The sequence below is a fragment of the Gambusia affinis genome, linkage group LG08 (assembly GCF_019740435.1).
Source record: "Gambusia affinis linkage group LG08, SWU_Gaff_1.0, whole genome shotgun sequence".
Classification (NCBI taxonomy): domain Eukaryota; kingdom Metazoa; phylum Chordata; class Actinopteri; order Cyprinodontiformes; family Poeciliidae; genus Gambusia; species Gambusia affinis.
Window position 1 is genome coordinate 16,506,094 of NC_057875.1, and position 22,799 is coordinate 16,528,892.

The window sequence follows — 22,799 nt, forward strand, 5'->3', positions numbered from 1 at the left end:
AATTTCGTATAATGAATAAGGAATATCAATTTGCAATTTCCTTAAATGGGCCCCCTAAATTACTTTCAGTAAATCAGGTCCCAACGAGGAGTAAAATCTGTACAAAAGCATTGCTTCAATTCATAGATCTTTGATCAAAATTATAATAAGGAATCATTCCGACTGTTTTGCAGCATATATTAATATTGCAGTGTTTTGTGGAAAATTTTCAATAATAGTAAAAGTCTGTGGATGAACAGAAGTTTTATTAACATTCAGCTGAAGGAATGTTTATCAGATTTTTTCAGCGTTATAGAAACTAAGGACCCATTCTCTTCCACATAAAAAAGGATTGATGGGATTGTGCTAGAAAGTCAGCTGTTAAAAGTTTGCTGTTCCCTCAGAGATGGAGAACAACAGCTTGGATTTATTCAATATAAGCGAATTCCTTTAGTGACAAGCTATCTGTGGTGGAAAAAGAGGACTAAAGTTAAGCCACATAAATATCTCCGGTGTTGAATAACCCACTTCTCTTCTGTCAGTCTCCATGCTCAGCATGACTGAGGTTTGTCCTTTTCTTGAAGGAAACCAGAACATCCTGCATGGTATGTATGAATCCCCACAGGTGAGCTTACCACAAGGTTCAAACAAAGTTTCTTAACTACCATCCATCCATCTGTGGGACATCCAGCCAAGAAGGACTGAATACAAGCTTGAATGGTTATTGATTGAACATAGATACTGCATTACCTCTCCTATCTCTGTCACCACCATCGAAGCCTCGTAATAAAACAGTCCCATGTTATGGACTGTGACGAGGTTTTAAATTATACTCAATCGCCAACGTTTGCTAGTGATGTATGTAATGCACCAGTTCAGTGCTATGAAGCTTGCACTGTAGATAACCATCCTCCATTGCAAAGAGAGAACTGCTGAACTGAACAAGGTGGCTGTTAAATCTACCTGAGGGATCTAAGTTGGTGGGAGACAGCCCAGACTGTGCAGATTCTGCTAGATTTGAATCTAGTAGAATAGGACAGAAAGGCAAAGCAGCTCATACACAAGCATGATTGACAGTGCTAGTGCTAAAACTGGCTCTTATTTGTTCTGTTCCTGCAGATGGCAATAGAATCATGAGGAATCAAAGAAACTTGATTTTTTTATTACTTTGTTTTTTTATTTTACACATTATCGGTCAGTTTTAACAAATATGTAAAAAAAAAATTATAAATTAGAAAAGCTACCTACTGTAGCTTTAAACGTCACACAGTCCTATCACCTAACCAAGCAAAGACCACATGACCTTCCCCTTACAGAAACATAATTGGCAACAAGATAAAAAAAAAAAAAAAAAAAAAAAGAAACATTGGTTTTATTTTTTGGACTGATAAGATATGCTTAAAAATAACTAACATCTGCAGATACTAATGTTGATGCTAATATGTAGCGCATATTTTTGTCCTTCCAAGTTGCAATCAGTCCCCACTTTGTGTTGGTCTATCAAATAAAATCCCAATAAAGTACTTTGAAGTCTGTGGTGGTAAGATGACAAAATCTATCAAATAAAATGAGTGCATTCCAAAATGCTTTTACTGCGATATTAAGTATTTGATCCCATGTCTGACTGATGACCACAGAAAAACAAAATGTGGAAGAAGGCTTAAAAACATTCACTCACATTGCTAGATGAAAACTTACCCCAAAGCTAAAACCCTCACACACAGAGTTATATAACCCTCCAAAGTCTTGTGGGTCTGCTCAGCTTGATGTATTTAGGACTGATGATTGCTTTCAGTTGTTCAGCCTTACTGGAGAAAAAGAGGCAAAACAGAAACCTTTGCATATTTTCCTAACTAAAATCCATCCTGAATGAAAAAAAAAAAAGCTCTCTTGCAGACACATCGGTGGTATGGGAGAGAACAGAACAGACCCCTTTTTCCAAGAGAGGGGGTTCATGGCGGTGGTGAGGAATGTCATCATCTGTGAGGGGATATTTTCTGTTTTATAGCTGCTTTCTCAGGGATGCCAGTTAGCCCTGTGGTGAGAGCACAGAGAGACGAGACTCCGGTCCCAGTCTCTCTCTGAACGTCTGTCCACGTGGGCAGGAGTTACCAAACCAGACACAGTTGCTAAATCTACTTTCCACAAGTTAATAAAATGATAGCATGATTCTGTTTTTGTTTGGGTTATTCTTAGATTCTTTTTGCTTCTGCAGTATTCAGTGTTTATTGCTTTACTATTGTTTAAGTTCTCTCTTATGACAGGAAGTGGCGTATCTGGTTACTCCAAAAATACCCAGAGCAGAGGCAGTTTTTCCCTACTGTTTAGGAAAAACAAAGGATATCATACGCTGATCATGTAATTGCTTTGTAAATAAACTTTGGTGACATGACCCTTGGGGAGGGAAAGCCGAAAGAATGATGTGATAAAAGAGTGCCATGACACGACAATAATAGATTTAGTAACGTGTTTGAAGTAAATTGTAGACTGAAGAGTAAATTCTTTGTTGAGAATGCCTGTGGATATTTTTGAGTTGTGCTCTGCATTGACATTTGTCTTGTGGTTTAAAAATAAAGCTGATGAATGATGGAGGAAAGTGTGTGTGGCAGATGTACAGGGCAGACAGGATGTTCATTGGGAATGCTGTGTGGTGACCTTATGGACGTGTCGTAAAAGAGCAGTGATTTTTGTCTCTAAAATATAGAACGGACTGAGCCTGGTTGCCTATAACTCTCTGAAGGTGGAGCTTATCATGAAATACTAAACGTAGCGTGAATGTGACCCAGATTGGTGGGTTGAATGGCTTTATAATCTTATTTGGTGGGATTCTATCAGCATGCCACATCTTGACTTCATAACATGTTCCCTACTTTACAAGAGTTCTCATGAAGTCAATCTTCTTTTGATTTGGATGTGTGCTTGGACTCAATTTGATGTTGGTAAAATAATAAAAATAAAAAATCATTCAGTTTAATTCAAAAATACACTATTACACCCACAGGGAAGTTAAATGTCATTTTAACTCAAAATGTAAAAAGATGTTGTAGATATTTCTGTTCTACAACTGTTCCCTTTTGTGGGAAGGGATAATATCTAATATCACGTAGCAGTCTATATTACTGCAAATCTTTAGCAGCCTCTGACTGAAAATACTCTATTGTTGTATCATAGTTTGAGGAAGAAGACGCTCAAAGTTGTCTATAATGTTCTTCATTTCATGAAGAATCCTTTGCACTTTAGTCTCCACAGGTACCACAGCATCCAACTTCATGATCAATGTCAGAAATGGCCTGAACTTCCTCTATCTGCTGTCCTTCCCTGCTCTGGATCCCCTCTAACCCAATTAGGATTAGAAGGCAGGCAGACCAGCGCCTGTGATGCAGCTGCTCCCAGTTGCAAACCGTCTTGTTGCTATGGTTATGCATCATAACAAATACCCCCAAAATAAAAAAGTATTGGAAAAAATTCTTCTAGCTGTAGAGCATCCAAAACCAGAGAGAATGGTTGTCCAAAAAAATTATCTTTGTTCCAGAAACGGAAGAAAACCACCAGATCTATTTGGAAATGACTACAGCTCCTTCAGTGTTATCATACCCCAACCACTTTCCTTCTTGTGTTGTCATTGGGTTTATATAAAAAAGGAAAAAGTTACTTTTTTTGTGACCATGACCCCATATTCACTCAGTGTATAATTAGATTAAAAAAATATCTGGTTTTGATACTATTGCTTTTATCATAACCAGCAATATGGATGCCAATTATTCTACATTTTCCTGACACTTATTTTTCTTTACCATGATGTTTCCAATTGAACATGTGGTGCTGCACTAAATACAGATGCCTTTATGTCATTATTATTAATCATCATAACATTACTTCAATCCTTCATTCCTGGTTCTTCAAATCCACAACAAACTGACAGCACATCTGAATTTGTGAAGAATAAAAGGAGTTTTAGCAAAGTATTATTTTCAGAGTCTGCACATCAGGTTTAAAACTTTAAAGTGTAATTGTACAGGATTTGTTTCCAAATTACAACTCCAAAACGTGTGGGAAGTATTTATCATGTTCTCTGTGTAATAAGTGTCACAAACCTGCTATTTTGACAGGGATGTGTGCCCTTTTAGGAGCCAGTGTCTATCAAGCGTTTGAGATTATTCCCCAGGATGTGCTTGGTAAGAGAGGTGCAATGGACAGAATAGTGGATGGAAGTTTAACTTCTACCAATTGTAATATAAACAGTATCGTATACAATCAACATTTTATTCCCTATCAAGGCTAGAGAAGTAATTATGTGTTTTCAACTTGTCACACCCCAGAAGAACAACCCAGCTAAACATTTAAATCCTAAGAAAATGAGCAGTGTGCTGAGCTGAGAGATGCTCAGGGTGTGTCCCTTCAGGAAGTTACCGTCACCAAACTTCCTTGATGTGACATAAATGCACAATATAAATTACTTTTAATCAGCACTTATTTTTTATATGGTTTTTAGATATGTAAGAGGGCATAATATGCATAACATGAGTATTAATGCATTTAATAAAACATTTTTTACAAAATTTGAAAGTCATCAACACCTCTTGTGTATGATCCGGTGCATACACTGAGCCGATAATGAGCCGTGTGCTACTGTTTCTTTTAACAGGTTCAAGAATAAAGAAAAGCGAGGCGAAGCTGGTCATTAGCAGACGCGTGCTCGGATACACATAAAACCGAGGAAATCCTGCTTTGCATATGTCAGGAAAATGTTCTCTAAGAGATCAGGGTTTTACTTTTGTTTGCGTCGGGTGAAAGGAGGGCTGGAGGAGGGTGTTCCTCCCTGTCCCCTCCTCCTCACCCAGTAAAAAAACCAAAATGACCTGCCCCTTTTCCATTCCCATGGATCGAATTACGGGAGACTCCATCCCCGAGACATCTGCTCCGCTATTAACAGAAGAGCGCGTCTCCGCGTCCCCCCTGCGATTGATCCCCTCTCCCGTTGTGTCGTGGCCCCTGGTCCTGCCCTCTACCCCCCGAAACTGTGCACTCTGTGTTATTTGCGCTCATTATGAGGAGCCACGGTGCATGTGCCCTCCACGTTTTCCGGCGGCTTTAGTCCCCACCAGACTGCTCCAACCCTCCCGGAGCCGCCGAGCGGAGAGACGCGAGAAGCGACGGAACGAGTTGGAGGAGCAGCCGGTGGCCCCGAGCCGCACATTTGTTTTTGTTCGTGCGCTCTGCAGGCTGCTGGCTGTGTGGCTTCGCATCCTCGGATGATCGAAACAAGCATCGACATATTTAATGAGTGAACAAAGCTGAGCCTTGGCATCCCCGGAGTGTTCCTGGTTTCTTCGCGAGCTTTCTTTTTATTTGTTTCGGACACCATGGAGTCTGTGGAGAAGGAGTGTGGAGCGCTGGGTGGATTATTCCAGGCCATCGTGAACGACATGAAGGTAACATGCAGATATTCAGCTAGTCTGGGGTTTTGATCTGACCTTTGTGGGTGCACGGTGGCTAAGCAGACGCATATATTTTTTTTACTGCCTTTGTCTGTTTCACCGGGTCCTCCCCCACATCCCACACGGAACACCGCTGCAGGACAGGCTGAGGGATGAAACATGTTTCTCTTTGTGTTATTTGCATAATGTTCAGCAGGTCCGTCAGGCAAGTGGTTGCCACAACAGTCAAGCCGGTGTACCAACCTGTTTACCAAACACAAACTGCTCGGATGAAAGCATAATTCTGTGGTATGTCAAAGAAATGCCTAATGAAGTTGCTCCAGTGGTCCTGACACAAATCCAAAGAGTTCTTATATTCTTCTGGATCACATAAGTAAGGTATAAGATGAACACACAATTTTCAGTTATCACAGCACATCACAGGATTGTGTGACATTTGACCCCAGACAATTGCTCCCGCTTTATGCTAATCTGGGAAGGACGCTCTGAAAGGAAATAACAGTTTCATCACCTCATCCTCTTGAGCAGAAACAGCCTTGAGAGGTTATTGATTGTGCTTCCTGATGTTTGGCCTTGTGCCAGTAAATCGCTACCTTCACAAGATGTTGCTTAGTGGCTAAGGCAAACCTTTGACCTCAAATGTTGAACTGACTCATCTCACAGATAACTTGTAATAAACAAGTTCTCATCTTTTTAGTGACATTAGCAGGACTTGCTGAGATGCAAGTGTGTGTGCTGGGGGAGGGGGGATGAAATCAAGAAAGTTGTACCAGGGTGGTCTGTTGTTATTCATGACAACAGATGGAAAGTGTGAACATATCCATCAGGCCTGCATGCAGCTCCCTGCCTTCTCATTGTCTAGGACCCACATGGTGCTGGCAAACCGCTCAGCACTGCAAACGAACCAAGCATCAAGTTGTGCGTTCTGCCTCAGTGGTGCGTTTCTTATTGATCCAGAGCTCAAGGGACCTTTATGCCATTGGGCCAGGCTATTTTCAGAGACGATCATTCATCAGGCTCAGATGAAAACACCCTTCAGCTATTGGCTGCTCTGATTTAGTTTCCTACATTTCTCTTTTGTGTGGTGTGGTGCTTATGCTAGGATCAGAGAGATGCTAGCTCTCAGATAGAGGCAGTCTGTGTATTGATAAACAGCACAGATGAATGAGGCTAAAGCCCTTAGTCAGCACAGTATCAGCACAGTATCTGTCCGGTGTCTGAGAAAAAGGTCTGACCTCATTGCACCGCTGTGAGCTGGGCAATAGAGGCATGCTCTACCAATCACTGTTTGCTTCATGATAGTGAATAATGACGAGGCGTTGAGTAATCTTATGCAGTTCACTTGGGGAACTCAGACAACCTGTGCCTCACGTGTACTGAACTTTATAGACTTAGAGGGACAGCAGTAAATGTCTTACTCATACTAAGCAACTCTCTTGGCTTCTTTGTCAAACATAAATTCAGAATAGTTTGTCCAGGAGCCTGAAGCTAATGGCTGTTCAAGGGGAGCCAAGACCAACGTAGACTTATATTGTCACAAAAAAAACCAAACAAACAAAAAAAACCCCTCCAGACTAAAATATCATAATGGTTTATAAGTATCCCATAAGCCTTTAAACTGGTGGATGCATTGGACAGTTATTTATGAAGATGCCAATGATTATTTACATGGTAGGTGGAGGTAGATCTTTGTATGGAATGGATTTCCATGTGTTGAAAGACGTCAAACATTTATGGTTAGTCTAACTGCCTCATAGTAAAGTAAAACAATATCAAATCCAATAGAAAAGGGTTCTCTTAAGCTGCTGTGTTATTTTTGTACTTTTTGTTCCTCTTCACTTTTCTGTCATGTAGTTAGTTTTACAGTAAATAATTTTAAAGAAAACATTGTTCTTTTCACGTGGAAAGATCAACTCCAACCTGCTATTTAAGTAATAATGGATTCTGGGTAAATTACCAGGGGTCTAGCAGTACATGCAGTTAATGAAAAGAGATGACACATATTTATGAGTTCTCAAGTAAGACACTAGACTATACATTTTTTTTGGTTTTTGCAAATCAAGGTTATAGATGGTGCTTTCAGGAATCTGTAATCAGTGTAAAAAACTATTTTAGACCTGACCAGACTTTTCAAATGTGGCACTAATGCCCAAACACATACACTACATTTAACAGCTATCTCTTTAAGTCTCTTAAGTTCAGCCTACAAAAAACAAAGGTTATCTGAATCCAGGTGAACTGCATGAACATCATGCAAATAAAGACACTTGCTGCTCGATCATTATTCACACTGAGGAGTGTTGGGCTGCTAAAAGTTCAACTAAAACTGGTTGAATAGGCATTAACGGTGCTTTATTCAGTTCAGCCAAACGAATTCCACATAGGTATTGAAAAAGGTTTTTCTTAAAAATGTTAAATAGGTTTTAGTCGACTACATTTACATTAGATTTAGTAAAATGTTGTAAGATTTAATCAACTGAAACCAAAGTAAGTCTAAAATGACAACAGGTGTGCTGTCAAAATTGATATCAACTTAAAAATCCTTAACCATCCCTGTAATATTTTTATACAACCGGCCCCCGTTAGTTATATAACAGTCTGACGAAGCTAAAAGGGAAAGGAATAAAAGAGGAGTGGGAGGTGATAGAACAGGCGGTGAAAGGTTGAAGTGATGACAGCAGTGACTCATCTGAATTAGATCAGCAATTCAATCAGATCTGAGTGGCACATTTTGATTACAAGCCTCTGCATGTTCCGGAGTGAAAGCTTTTGATTTTGTCCTTGAGGACCAAGAATAACACTTTTACCCTCACCGTTCAGTGAATGATGAGGGAGGTGCAGCCTCTTTCTCTTCATCTAATGTATGCCTTTCCATCCATTTCCCTGAAGTCATTGGGGTGTGAATGAACATAAGAAAGAAAGAAAAAAAAAACATCAATGCCCTGTGCATGTCGTTGCCCATGTTTTTAACCCTGGCTTCTCAGCTGTTTGGGCAGCGGATACCTCCTGCCCCTGGGAGCCACAAACCTTACAAACTAATTAGGCACCTGTTGAAGCTAAGAATGAACAGAAAGCTCAGAAGGTGTTCAACAAAGTTTTATTTTTTTATGTTTTTCAAAGAGGATATCTCCTAAATTACTGTCATAGGGAAATCCAAGGAAAGCTGGGAGTTAACCTCTGTCACTGCCAGAACAGAGGTTACACCAGAAATGATGAGGAGCGAGACACTTCCCAGATTGCCTCTTGGCTATATATAGTCAAAACGTGTAACCCTGTTTTTTTGGCTCATCTCCATTAAGGAGGCACACAAGGGTTATGCCTTTCCTCTCTTTACTCCAGGGCTCAAGCTATTGCTTTAATGGGATCTAGTCCTGAATGTGTTTTATGTTTGGCTTCTGCACTTCTAGCTCAAGGCAGAGTGTGATTATCCAGAGGTAAATCTAATCCAGATTTTTTAAAGACAAGTCCATCCTGCCAGGACGTAGAAAGTGATATCAAGAGTTTCAATGTGAACTTATCATGTAAGAGGAGAGACATATTGCTGAAGCTTTTAAAGAGAAATCAGAATGTTCAGCTTGTATTTCAGCTTGTTTCGAGCTCTGTGGGAAGGAGCCATGCTCTCTGACGTTTCACAGTCTTTCCCAGATTTAAATCTACCGTGTTATCCTTTTAAAAGAACGCTTCATCACGTCGCTCCAGACTTTCTCCCTATGATGGAACATTATGTCTTCATAAAATCCCAACACGTACTTACTATGTGTATTTAACAGAGTGTGCTTTTGCACCGTAATGTCCTTGCTCAGGTACTGGCAAACTTTTCCATTTTGCTTTCTCACCAGAGCTCCTACCCCGTGTGGGAAGATTTCAGTGCCAAGGCTACAAAGCTGCACTCTCAACTCAGGTGAGACGTTGGTCTGGTGAACAGTAACAGTGAGTGGTGAAAACTCTTATGCAATGTTTACAGAATCTCTGTGCAGTCAGAGTACAGTGGACATGTGTCGTTGTGTTTACAGGACCACTATTCTGGCAGCTGTGGCCTTTTTAGATGCCTTTCAGAAGGTGGCAGACATGGCTACCAACTCTCGAGGTAAGGGCTCAGTTCATACCTATGTATAATTGCACCAGAGGGTGATTTGGGTGAATCTGAAAAGAAAAAGAAAAAAATTACAATATTGCAAAAACAAATGTGCTTGTAAGACTATTGCAATTTCCTCAATCTACTATTTTTGTTATTATGATATCTTTACCACGGTCTGTGAAATTTCACATATCAGTGACTGAATTCTGTATTTTACATGTTTGACGGAATTTGTAAAACTCTGTTTGACTGACCGAACACTAATATGTAGATGCAAAGTCAATGCATAGTGATCTACCTTATAGTTCATCCAAGCAGTCCTTTACAATTGCATTATTGCACATATTGATATTGTGATAATAACTGCAATTTGATATATTGTGCAGCTCTACATTCACTCCGATTAAATAATGGGTTGAGATCCTAAGGTGTTACACATCAGTTTTTTGTATTTTCTTACCTATTGAAGAAATATTTCATGTCACCATGAGCTCGTTTTTGTAATAACTAAAAAATTGGGATTTCTGGAAAGCACTCAAGCTAATTAGATATAGCCTGTAGTATCTGACTCATTATCTGATTAGGTGGATCAGCTGAACACGAGTCTTCCTGTGATATTTTTAAATACAAGACCACAAAAGGACAGGAACTTACCATTCCACCATCTTTAGTACAGTACAATAAACTGGTATGAACTTTTATAGTTTTTTTTATATGTTTTAAACCGCTAAATTCCCTAAATTACGCAGACTCTTCTTCCCCTACGCCGACAGATTTACCTTCTCAACAAACTCAAAGTAATATGATATTCACCTAAAAGGAAACTGTTATTGATCATGTCTGTAGCTACTTTAACTATCTTACCTAATTAAAAAAATAAGTTCAAGTCCTTTGTTTAGTCACCACTAAAGTTGTGGGGGACATGGAGTATTAACTTTCTTAACAGTGACAAACTCTCAGTAGTATTTGCAGGACAACTTTAATTCACTGCTGCCACATGGTTAAGGTTAAAGAAGCTGCCCTCATCTTCTGATTATGCCTCATTTAAAAAATGCAGGGCCTAACTCATTGTTCTGACGATAAACTCCTGTCTTGAGCAGCTAGCTGAAGTACAAGGCTGTCCATAGCTTGTTAACTCTCTGCGTAAATGTCATGTATTGATTATTCACCTAGTAGTACATTTTAATGTGGTTCCTGTTAATTATAGCCTGACCACTGTCTTCCTGTGCAACTCTGCTTGATTAAAATCTTGTTCAGACAGTCTGGGCTTTCTCCCACTGCCTTGGATTCCTCTTGTAGAATTTCTTTCAGGCCAATCAGCAAACAGAAGGAGAAGTCGTGAAAGATGACTTTGATTTTCTGCGCCGTTTTAGATTTGCAGCCTGCCTGTAGTTTTAGCAATGGCAGCAGAGGAAATGAAAGAAGCTGTTCAGTCCATGTTGGTTACTCTTCCAAATGTTGAATTAATATTGACAGTCGCCTTGTTCGGTTAGCTTCATAGCTATGAATTGGTGCGTTACACACGTTGCTTTCAATCCTTGGTGATTGGGCTACATTTGCTTCGTCCAGATCCTCTGCATTGTCTGGACGAAGCAAATGGCATAGGACTAGTGTTTACCACGCTAGTTGATTCTGTGTTCTTGCCATTTTGCTTTGGCAGAGAAGTTTTTATATTAGTTGAACAAAACTGCAGTTGCAGAGCTTGCTTGCTAACACCAGACGATTTAATGTAAAAATGAGCCCAACATCATGTGCATAGGTTAACAATTAAAACTGTTATGGAGCTTTCAAATTTCTAATTTGGCAGTAATTTATGGCCCTCTATTTATTGAGGGCCATAAATTAAATCAGGTAAAACGTAAAAAATAAGTTTTACCTGATGCATTCAAAAAAATTTTTTCATTTTTTTTCTTCTACATTTATAAATTAACTGGCATATAATAGACCTTTTATCTAGAAAAATATTCATATTTGCTACAGCACAGTGTTATGTTTTCACCATTAAAACCAGCAGTAGAGAATATTGTGGTTTAAAAATAAAATGTACTATGTTTTCTTTCGTTTTGAAATTTAAACTTAAACTTACTAATTAAATTACGAGATTAGGATAAAAACAGTTTCTATATTTAATGAAATCTGGACCTAGTGCACCAGGCTTATTAAGCATATGATGACCTATCAAATCTTATTTTTTATTATATGTGCTGGAAAACATTAACTAACAGACTATTTGGTTGATTTAAAAATTCTTCACATCTTCAGATAAATCTTTTTTTCACAACAAAATGTGGCAATTAGGAATGGGGAAAAAAAAAACCCCACATAAAAGGATAATAAATCTGGGCACATTTCCTTTATTTTATTAACAGGGATTTTTTTTCAACCCAGAATAGCATATAAAAATCTCTCTCTGAGGTAATTGTGCAGTCAGTAACATGATCACCAATTAAGTTTGTGGACCAAAAGAAATGGCTTCAAATTCTTGACAGAAACAGAACTACTAACACCTGTCAGTGCAGCTGATATAAAATGATTGGGGCTACAACATCAACAGGGATGTGAGGTGGAGGATTTTCATGGACTCATCCAGCAGTTATTAAAAAAGCCTCCATCTTTACCCTGAGCCAATACCTAAGATTGGATCAGCACTGAGACAATTTCTTCATTCTTACTGCAAAGCAAAGGCTTAAAGCTGACAAGCAATTACATTTTCATTGAGCTGTACAGTTTCTATATCTAATGTTAAACATATGTCTATGTGAACTATAGTTCAATATTAAAAAGAATAATTAGTTTTTTTTTTCTTCACATTTATCCATATGGTAGCCTTTTAGTGCTACATGCTCAAAAGCCTCTAATCACTGTCTTATTATGCTAAGAAGAAATAAGTGGAAGCAGCTCAAAAAAATAAAAGAATGGAGCTTATTGTTTTTTCACTTTTAATGTCGTCTGCTTTGTCACCCTGCTCGTAACGGCAGAGGCTGGCTAGAAGGACGCTGATTAACACAGATTTCTTTGGACCTGATCGTCGAGAGCAGTATGTAGGTCAAAAAAAAAAATTCCACTAAGCGTGCAAAGGCTTCTGACGTTCTCTTAAGCACAATCGGGGTGGAGGCAAATATGCATGCACACACACGCACACACATGCACACACACACGCACACGCGCATGCACACGTATGTTCAGAGTGTGACAGCTGGTAGCCGGCCACCTGACCCCACAGGTCACATACCAGTGCGCTTTTAAATGCTTTGTGGCAGCACCAGCCTGTATTTACCAGGCACTACCATAAACGGATCTCAGCAACACTCTTTCCATTTCCACACTGTCACAGTCATTGATCCCATATGCTCTCTAGTAGTTCTTACCTTTATTAACTTGGTTATCTTACTAAATAATTACTGAAGAGGAGGTGGAAGTGTTCTACAGGATGGAGCAAGGTAGACTTGGCTTTACCAGTCCGTACTGTGCTCCAGTAAAATGGGGGTTCGGGCCATTGTAGGCCAAGACTTCAAAGGAGAAATGAAGGCAAGACAGCCGAATGATAGATGGGCCAAAGAGAGATGAGAGAGATGAGCAAACAGAGTTTCGCAGCTGGAGATGCATAACATCCCTGTAAGTGTGTCACTCATACACCCACTCACTCCTCTGCGAGGAACATTAACTGAAGGATTAATGTCATCCTTCTTAGGCCATGGACTATATGAGCGACGAGAGACTTTCAGAGCAATTAAAGAGAAACTAATGCAACATGGCTTACGCTCAAACAGAGCAAACAGTTTTTCTAAAAGGAAGACATGGATTTCTTTTGTCATAACAGTGAGTTTTAGATTTGTTTGGGGGTGCGCGACAATAGAAAATAACATGCCAATGCAATGTTGTTGAATATTATATCAGTTACAATTCATTCACATTTCACTCACATCTTTCATCATTTCACTCTTTCTTTTCAACCGTCACAGTGGTGTTATCTCTCAATGTAAGATCTTGGTGGCTGCAATCTATATCAGATATGGGTATAAGGAACTATGAATGTCAGACGTATTATATACATGTAGAGTTTAAATGTTGTGGTACCTGGAATATTTTAACATACTACATATTGCTTCCTTTGCTATTAGGATTCTGCACACATTGATAGTGAGATGAGGACTGTAATTCAGTATATATTGTAGCTGTATATTTGTTCTTCTTTAATCAATGAGACACTCCATATGAATCTGTCTTTTATGAGTTTTCAGAATCAGCATTTGTGGCCTTTCATAAGATCCAAGTCATTAAAGAAAAGGCATTTATCAATATCAAGTTTTAGTCATATTGGCGTTTTTATGCATGTTTGAACTTTGGCTTAAAGCTTCATGAAAGTCCAATGCGGGTAGTTGTGTGGAAGCATGCAACACATTGTCATGATATTTTTAAAGACACTAGATAGTAACAAAAAAAAGAGTTAATCTTAACTTAGCTTTGAAATGCTCAGCTATTTTCCTGCAATTGCATGCAGTTCTAAGATGTTGCCACTTTTCAGCTAGGCCATTTTATTTGCATCTGAATTTGCCAAGTGGACATGTGAGTAAACCAGAAGCAGCATGGTCTATGGTTTATGTTCGTTGCATGAATTGTGTTGACTTGTGGAAAAAGTTGCATTTTGTGCAACACTGAAAATAATTTATTTGACTCACTTTCTTACCTAAAAAATAAAGCTGAATTTAGTCTACTTAAGCACTTAAAAGCTCATACGGTGATGGAATCCAGTGGAAGCCATGTTTCAAGCATGATGCATGGAGGCATCACGCTTTCACGACAGGAAAAACAAAAAATGCCAGAATTGTCATTTTAACATGCTAAAAAAGTAAAACTCTAATTTGGCAGTGCTATTTTTTTTGCAAAGTTTTTGCTGATTATTTAGAATGATTATTTAGATATGGATGACATGCAAAATGTATCATGTGGTTTTCTCATTTATTTCAACAATTCAAATTTTATTGTGAACACTATAAAATCTTTTACCACGAGTTAAACATTTTTTTACATTGGTGCCAGTACATCCATTTTTAATGTTAATTATTATTTCATCATTTCATTATTATTTGTTAATATACAGAATGTGCAATTTAAAAATTAATATTTTAAACAGTTTTTCTTTAAAAAAAAAAAACCCCGGTAGATTAAGTGATCTCAAAGTGCTTACTGAAAATTATTCTCCCAATTTTAAATGGTTGATCATTCAGTACACACTGCATTTATATGCTCTCTGAACCAGACTGCCATTTTAGTTGCATTGCTCCTGTGGGAGCTGTTTTCTTCTATGCATGATCCAAACTCTGTAATTAATTTGGCAGCAGGAATGTCAATATTCACTAAAACTAGCCTGTGCTGCTCAAGAGTGAACCTTAAGTATCAGCCTCGTTGTTCCATGACCGCAGTTTGACGGCTTTGACCTTTTGACTGCTGTTACATTGTTATAAAATTTTCTTTAAAAATAAACAGAGAAAAAAAGCAAAGTGAAACAAGAAAACACCCTTGCTACAATGTTCTCGTCTTCACAGTTTAGCCATAACAGCTGTTAAACGACTTAAAGTTGCTTGCACACCATTTTCTGTTTTCTGTCTGTGTGGCTCTTTTTCTTTGGCCTCTGCATGTGTGTGTGTGTGCTTCTTTTTTTGAACGTGGGTCTGTCTGCCTGATCATATTTGTCCCAGTGTCTCCCATAAAGCCATTTAGGGCTGAACGCACCAGGGGGAGTCTTGCCCTCGGCTATGAACTGCTAGCCGCCATCGCTGTCACCCTGATCCCCTTCTTGTGTAGGGGGACGAGTTGCAGCTGCTGGCACAGCTGGAGGTTTCATCGCATTCTTCTGCCGCCTGCTTTAATCCACCTTTAACATACTCACCCCTTCACCCCTTTAACTCTCGCCTTCTCAAAACTGTGCACATTTCCCTGCTCGTCCGTGCCAAGGCAGGCAACACTTCCCCTCATTCAGTGCTTCCCGATTGATCCTGGGAGAGAGGTCAGGGAATAAGAATGGGTTTTATGATTTCCTGTCCTAACTTTTGTACTGTCTTTCACAGTGATGGCAGATTTGTTTTAATATGAAACCTGTGAAAATTATATTAGGTTTCAGATCCTTCAGATGGGGACTCTTTCTACATATAGAAACTCCCGTTGTCTGTACTTCTGTTTGGGTTTCCTCTCACTTGTGTTGTGAGTTTTAAGAGTTTATAACTACGGTCATGACTCTGGCGTCAGCGTCTGTGTTTTATGGAGCAGCTGTATGAGTTGGCTGCCTGTGCATTTTGGCTCTGGGTTTGACAGTTTCTCCAAGCCGTGTTGATGGATCTTTGTCTGAGGGCACGTCTGAATCTGCAAGACTAGAAGCCCTCATCTGTTTTCAATAAGGGTTCGTAATTGCTAAAACTATATTAACAGGGTGTATTTGGAGATTTTAAAGCTTATGGAGGGACATGTTTCATTTTTCAACACCTTTCTTGTTTTTTTGGACGTTTGAGGCCCAGATTGCTTCTTAAAGGGCAAATAACTTATTTAAGAGGCGCAAAACCAGTGGCTTCATTTGAGACACATGTTGAAAGTATGAAAAATTTACTGTTCACGCTATTTTTCAAAACATCAAAGCAGATAAGCAATTTAACAAACGCAAAAAACTTTTTGACATACGGACAAAATTTGTCAAAACATCAAAAATTCCACCAGGAAATGTAATCATATGAGCACAACTGTGTTTCTATTTACTAATTGTCAGAAAATCTAGCAAGGAAATTATTTAGTTTTTTTTTTTTTAAATAAAACTTTCTTTGAAATAAGGAGCTTAGATACAGAATGATTGCTACCACTTTAAATAATGAAGGAACGTCCAGATGACGATTTTGATAGGTTAATTGACACATTTGAATTAATTGGATGCACACCTGTGTTTAGGCCACACCTGGAACTCACTCCATTTTTGTTTGAAGTTAGTGGTCAAATCAGCCAATTTATTTATTTATTTATTGCAAACAGACAAAAAGAAAAACAGAAAAAGAAAGTAAAACAAACCATCATGCCCATTGACAAACAATTTTACATAATTTATCCAAAATGGAGCATGTAGAAAATGCAAGATCTTAGGATTTCATCCCCTTCTCATGCTCATCAACCTATAAACATTTAAATCTCCCTTCAGCAGATAAACTCTTAACTTATTCCCACATTGAATGACGCTTAAACCTCACATTCTCATCCTTTTTGTAATATCAACAATAGCATTTTTGGTCTTTGAGACACCCATCCTATTCAACATATTTCCCAATAAGCTCCTTTTTGAACAGTTTTTTAAGCTGGTTTATATTTGTACTATATCTGATCTCATCATTTAATCCATTCCATAAAACTACCCCACAGACCGATGTACAAAAACTCGTTTTGGAAGAAAACTGTGGAGTTGCAGAAGTCTGGTTGATCCTTGGAAATAATTTCCAGATGATTGAAGGTGCTGCATTAATTTGTTGAAAAAAATTATAGACGTAATGGGAATATCCAATCAACTTACCACTGAAGATCAAGACAGGTTCTGAGTCTGAGAGATGAATGTGTTTTGGTTCAAAATGTGCAGATTGACCCCAGAACAAAAGCCAAATAACTTTTGAAGATGCTGAATGAAGTGGTAAGACGGTGTCATTGTCCACAGTGAAACATGTCCTGTATCCACATGTGCTAAAAGACCTTTCAGAAAGGAAGGAGCATTTACTTCAAAGGAAACATAAAAGAGCCAGATAGTGGGCGTGCTGTGGTGGCATAGGGGATAACATGACCCATGTTTGGAGGCCTTGAGTTCTCGTCACGGGTTCGATTCCCAGACCCGTCGATTTTTACCGCATGTCTTCCTCCCTCTCCTTCCCACTTTTCTGTCAGCCTACTTTCAAATAAGGGACACTAGAGCCCACAAAAGACCCCCTGGAGGGGAGAAAAAAAACAAAAAGAGCCCAATTGCAGTTTGCGCAATCAGAAAGACAAAGTTTTTTTGTTTTTTTTAAAGACATATCCTGTGGTCTGATGAAACTAAAGTGGAACTGTTAGACCTTATGGATCTCTGTTAAACGTAGAGGAAAAAGTGGGTGCTTGTACCATCCTAACTGTTAAGCATGGGGGTGGCAGCATCATTCTGCAGGGTTGCTTTGCTGGAGGAGGAACTGGTACACTTCAGTCATTTAGGAGGAATGGGCCAGAACTCTAACAAAATGCTAAGAGAAATTTGTGGAAGGAAACCCAAACGGTTTGAAAAAAAATTTGCATGTCTTCCTGAGAGGAAAAAGTTAGAAAATGACTTACTCCATGACCCATGGAGTTAATGTTGTGTATTATTATGTATTGCTTTTGCTGTAACTGTTCTGCTGTCGCCTGGTCTTCTGTTTCACTTTTCAGCTTTTCAGCATTTTCCATTTTCATTTGTGGTTGAATAAAATAAACTGAACTAAACCTGGGAGACTAAGGTTAATGGCCTGTGACTGCATACCATACAAACTTCATATTTTTTTTTAAGAGAGGTGATGCTGTTAGTTGACCTGGATGGGGGTTGTGGTTGGTTGCCGTGGGATTTCCACAGCTCTGGGTATCCAGGGTAGGCAGAGGCGTCGAGCTAATCCTCTTAGCCCCACTCAGTAATACACAGACAGAGACTGCCTTCACTTGCTTTCCACATCAGCCAGCTCCAGCTTTAAAAATTTACACTCTTGGATCATTGACCAGACTGCTATGCTCTGCAAGTTTGTCCTTCCTAATAAAAAGCTCTGTTCTGAACATCTGCACACAGAGTACACACACATGGACATACAACATGCATCTTCAAAAGAACTTTGCTTTTACTTCGATTCATTTTTTTCTTTGTTTAGCCTAACCCTAAACTCAGGTCACGCAATACCCCTAAACCTAACCCCTAACCTAACAACAGCAGGTCTCTTATGGGGCCCGGGCTTTGGGCCCCATAAGATGAGTGGATCCTCACAACATAGTATTTGTTGGAAAAATTACCCTTACAAGGTGAGAAATGATAGCACACTCACACACACATACACACACGCAAACAGAAACATACATCCACATAAACATAGACAGGATGTTCCTGGGCCATTGCAAACCTTCACCTGCTTCCTCTGTCTCCTCTCTCTCGTACAGTGGAGGTATGCTTGTAGATCAGTGTGTCAGCGAAGCAGTAATCTGCTTGGCTGCTGCACTTCTCTGGGTTGGCAGATGGAGCGGATATCCCTACCCGCCATCTGGACACCCTGGCATGGAAGAGATGTGGTTGTGGCCTCGCGCTGAGCAAGATCAGGGGATTATTGCTTCCCCCTCTATCCAAACTATTTGTACAGGCTTGTCAAATAATGAGCACACCCTTGTGATCAGCGGCAGAACAATCATCAAACCAGCTTTTTCTTGTCCAAGCGCGATATAAGCTTATTCTGTAATCTCAGCACCAGAACCAGGGGTTAAAGTCTGGAGTTATTGGTTGAAATTGTCTGATCAGATTATAGATCTTGAGAGTTTTGGATTATTTTCATTATGAGAGATAGATAAGTTGAAATGTTATGGCATATTGGGCCGCATATTGCCTGTTAAACACCTTTTCAGGTGTTTAACAGGCAATCTTCATCCATTTTCCTTCATACCAACTCATACCAACTTTCCATTTTTTCTGTTTGCCAAAGGTATACCCACAGCATGATGCAGCGACCACTCTGCTTTACTACAGGGAGGATGCTCATTTTTGTTCTTGTCTTATTAAAAGACCTTCTTCCACTTGAAGATCATTTTTGTGGAGTGGACAATAATGCTACAATAATATTGTGTGTTTCCAGTCTAAAGACAGTGCAGTGTGGCACTTCAGCAAATGTCTAGAGATCAAAAACAAACTCAGGACAACAATGACTATAGCATCTGCACATGGTGCGCCTGCTGCACCAACTGAACCACCCAGTGCTCAGATAGAAAACTTTTAGCCAATCTGAAAAGTAATAAAAGAAAACTGAACTTGGCTTTATTGTTTGATATCTTGGTAACTAAGATAACTATTTGGAAATTAGGCAATTGACTCAAAGTATATTGGTATAAATGAATCAAATGGACTTTGTTTGTAAAGTGTCTTGAGAAGACCTTTGTTGTGAATTTACATTATAGAAATAAACTGAACTGTGTAGAATCTGTCACCTTAGCTGTGTATCTCTTCAGCTACTCTAGAGTTACATTGGATTTCATGGCTGCTTCTCTTGTTAATGCTGCCTTTGGCTCCTTGTTAGCTGTTTGTGAATGGCCGCAAACATTCACAAATATGTTTGTGAATGCGTAGGTAGGTTTGTAGTTGTGTTATACTCTATCCATTTTTGAGGAATGAAGCATGAGACTTTAAAGTGTGGTACTGTGTTATAAACTAATCCTGCTGTGGTACGTTCCGTGGTCTTTGTGATTGGTGAGCTGTTTGCTCACCATTGTTCTCTATAGGTGTATTTATATTAAACTTAAATAACACACATATAGATGATTTACCAGCTTTGTTAGTCGGATTGAATTTTATTGGAATAAGAGGACTGAATACCAATCTAAGGAACACCAACATTTTTATTAGTAAATATTTTCCTTCAACGTCACAATTATGCATTACTTTCTTGGTTTATTATGTAACAACCCAAATAAAATGTATTAAAGTTTGGGTTGTAACTCAACCAGATGAGGAACAGTTCAAGGGATATGTTTACTTTTTCAAGGAGTTGTATGTGTTTGTCTGACCCCAAACTTTGCATAAGCATTAATTATGAGTCCATATGTGGTCATCTCGCAATCAAAAATGTTCCATCTTATTACACTGTCAACATGTTTTTGGAAAAGACTGAGTAGTAATTTGAAGGACAGATCACAAGGAATAATAACATGTCTTTTGGTTCAACATAACTTCCAATCCCAGGCAGAAACTGAAAAGGCAAACATGAAACCTGAGGGGAGGATTGTGTTCAGGTATACCCCGAACATGAAGCAGCAGAGAGATTCTATATGTCTTTCTCTCTTTTTTGAGGGTTTACAGGATTTTATTTCTTCAAAACTGCAAAGAATAAACGATGTTTACATTCCATGTCACATGTCATAGTTTGCTTCTCATCCATATTTTCACTTGAGGCATACACGAGGATCAGTATTGAGGCTGAAATGATTGCAAGAATAACTCCATGCTGAAGAGGGTGGTGGACTTAATTACATTACTTTACTGTATGTTTAGCCAAACAGTTTCAGTGCCACTGACAGACCCCGGGCAGATTGTTTTTAGCTGAGAACAGTATAATTACAAGGGTTATAAAGCAGTGCAGCTTGAGTCATCACATTGAACTGACTCACGAGTTTATCTTTGTAAGGGGGTTTCTCTCTCTCCCTCAAAGATTTAACTGATCCATTACCGTTAGATTTAAACATCCCCCACAAGGCAAGAGATGTCGTCAGCCCACCGCGGATTGCTTCCATTAACTGAGCATTCTCTTGTTATCTTGCTCTTTTTCCTGTTTCCTTTTTTTTTGTGTGTCCAATAAAATGCACATCTGGACAAGGGTTAACAAGTATTTTTAGCAGCATTTACGTTGCAGAACAGGAAGCTCCTCCAGCAGGGAAAAAACATCTCTGTTCTTCTCCTGCGCCTATTGAATCACGTCCTAATGCACACCAGACATCAGCTCTCACCAGGGGCTGTCTGTGGGTGTTTCTGGCTGAGAGGTGAAGCTTGCTGTGCTTCTTGTCTGGCCAGGCAACAATGGGATGATTGCGTGTGTTTGACAGTGTTTGCGTAAGGGACACTAAAACAATTGATCCTGAGACCACTTCCTCTGCGTCCTCGTATTGTTGTTGATTAAAAGAAATATTCCACAGTTCGAGTAAGAATGCAACACAAAAAGCTCAGAATGAGTGTTTGAGTTTGGCTACGGACACTAAGAACGTCTATTTAAACACTCGATTGAAAATATTTTGAGCCTGAAATGTTGGGACGGGTTTTCTTTTTATTGTAATGGAAGCTAAGATTTTGTGAATCAGTAGACGCATCCTTAACAGACCCGCTTAATAGCGGAAACGTTTTTGTTAAACCACTGAACCAAAGTAATCTCTCATTACTCTCCATTTGAAGTCCAAAGTTGAAATTTGAGTTGAAATTATAAAAAAAATTGTTGGTCATAACCTGCATCCTAGCTGAATTTCTAAATGTAGGAGGACAAACCAACTATGCTAGCTGTTTGAATCTCCCAGATGATGAAGCTGTTCAACAACAGCCCAAAACAGCAAGGGAAATAGTTCAATGTACCACAGCACATAAGTCCATGTTTCAGTCGTTACCATGATGACCCTGGATACAGGCTGGTATAGGAAGATGTCTGACCAGGGGCCTCATGTAGAAATCATGCATATTATGGTTAAAACCCGTTGTGGCACATGCTAGTATTATTTAACTCAAGGAGCCCGATGCTTGTTCATAATTTTAATATTTTATTGTCTAAGTTTAAATTTTAAAACTGAAATACAAAAATGTTTTTCAAAATTGTTTCAAGTTTGAAAGTTAATCATAAGACATATTTGGTGTCCTACGAATACATATGAAGCAAAAAATAAAAAATCAACATAATGTCTTTTGTTGCAACAATATATGTATGCATAAAATGCTGCTAAATGCAAGAACGTGTTGATATTCTCCTACATTGTTGAATACTGAATGCCGTTTTAAGACTATACTAGTGTTAACTGTTTTGATCTCTTTAACATCAGTTCTTCTTTCTCTCCTGGTCAGTAAACCTTAAAGAGCCCAAAGAGGTCGCTTGGTAATCATCTTCCAATTGCTGGACAGTTGGTGGTTTGATCTTTCACCCTGTCACATGCTGAGCTGTCCTGGGATAAGACAGTGAATGTCCCTCTGCCTTCAATGTACTTAGTGGAGACTACACTGTGCTACATATACTGTAAACATCCTCTTCTGGACGCATTCAAATGCTTCTGTGATGCATTCAAAACAATAAAAAAACAATGAGGCCAACATCATTTATTGAAGTCCAGTTCAAATGTAGCGGGAAATGTCAACATGATGATTCCGGATTGAAGGCTCGCTTTCTTTAAAAACTCACAAAGTTCCTCTAGAAGAACTTTTATTCAATTTTCTGAGACTCAGTTAGGTCAAGGGAAAAACAACGTGTGATTAGTTCAGCCAGTCAAACCAGTAAAAACGAGGATTAAAGCAAATTCTAGGGTGAATTCTTTCATTCTTTATGTCAATACTGAGTAGTTTATCAAAAGAC

At 38.9% G+C, this 22,799-nt stretch overlaps 1 protein-coding gene across 8 annotated transcripts in view; it reads left to right on the forward strand.

The window, feature by feature from the left end:
- Window positions 1-4,849: 4,849 nt before the first annotated feature.
- mtss1la (MTSS I-BAR domain containing 2a) overlaps window positions 4,850-22,799 on the forward strand; it is a 36,133-nt gene continuing 18,183 nt past the window's right edge. For 7 of the 8 annotated variants that reach the window (XM_044125197.1, XM_044125198.1, XM_044125202.1 and 4 more), the window contains exons 1-3: window positions 4,866-5,411; window positions 9,257-9,318; window positions 9,431-9,504. In XM_044125197.1, the coding sequence (XP_043981132.1) occupies window positions 5,343-5,411; window positions 9,257-9,318; window positions 9,431-9,504 (205 nt within the window). In that variant the 5' untranslated portion in view covers window positions 4,866-5,342. Of the gene's footprint in view, window positions 5,412-9,256; window positions 9,319-9,430; window positions 9,505-22,799 lie in introns of all 8 variants that reach the window. The other variant, XM_044125201.1, reaches the window with a different exon arrangement.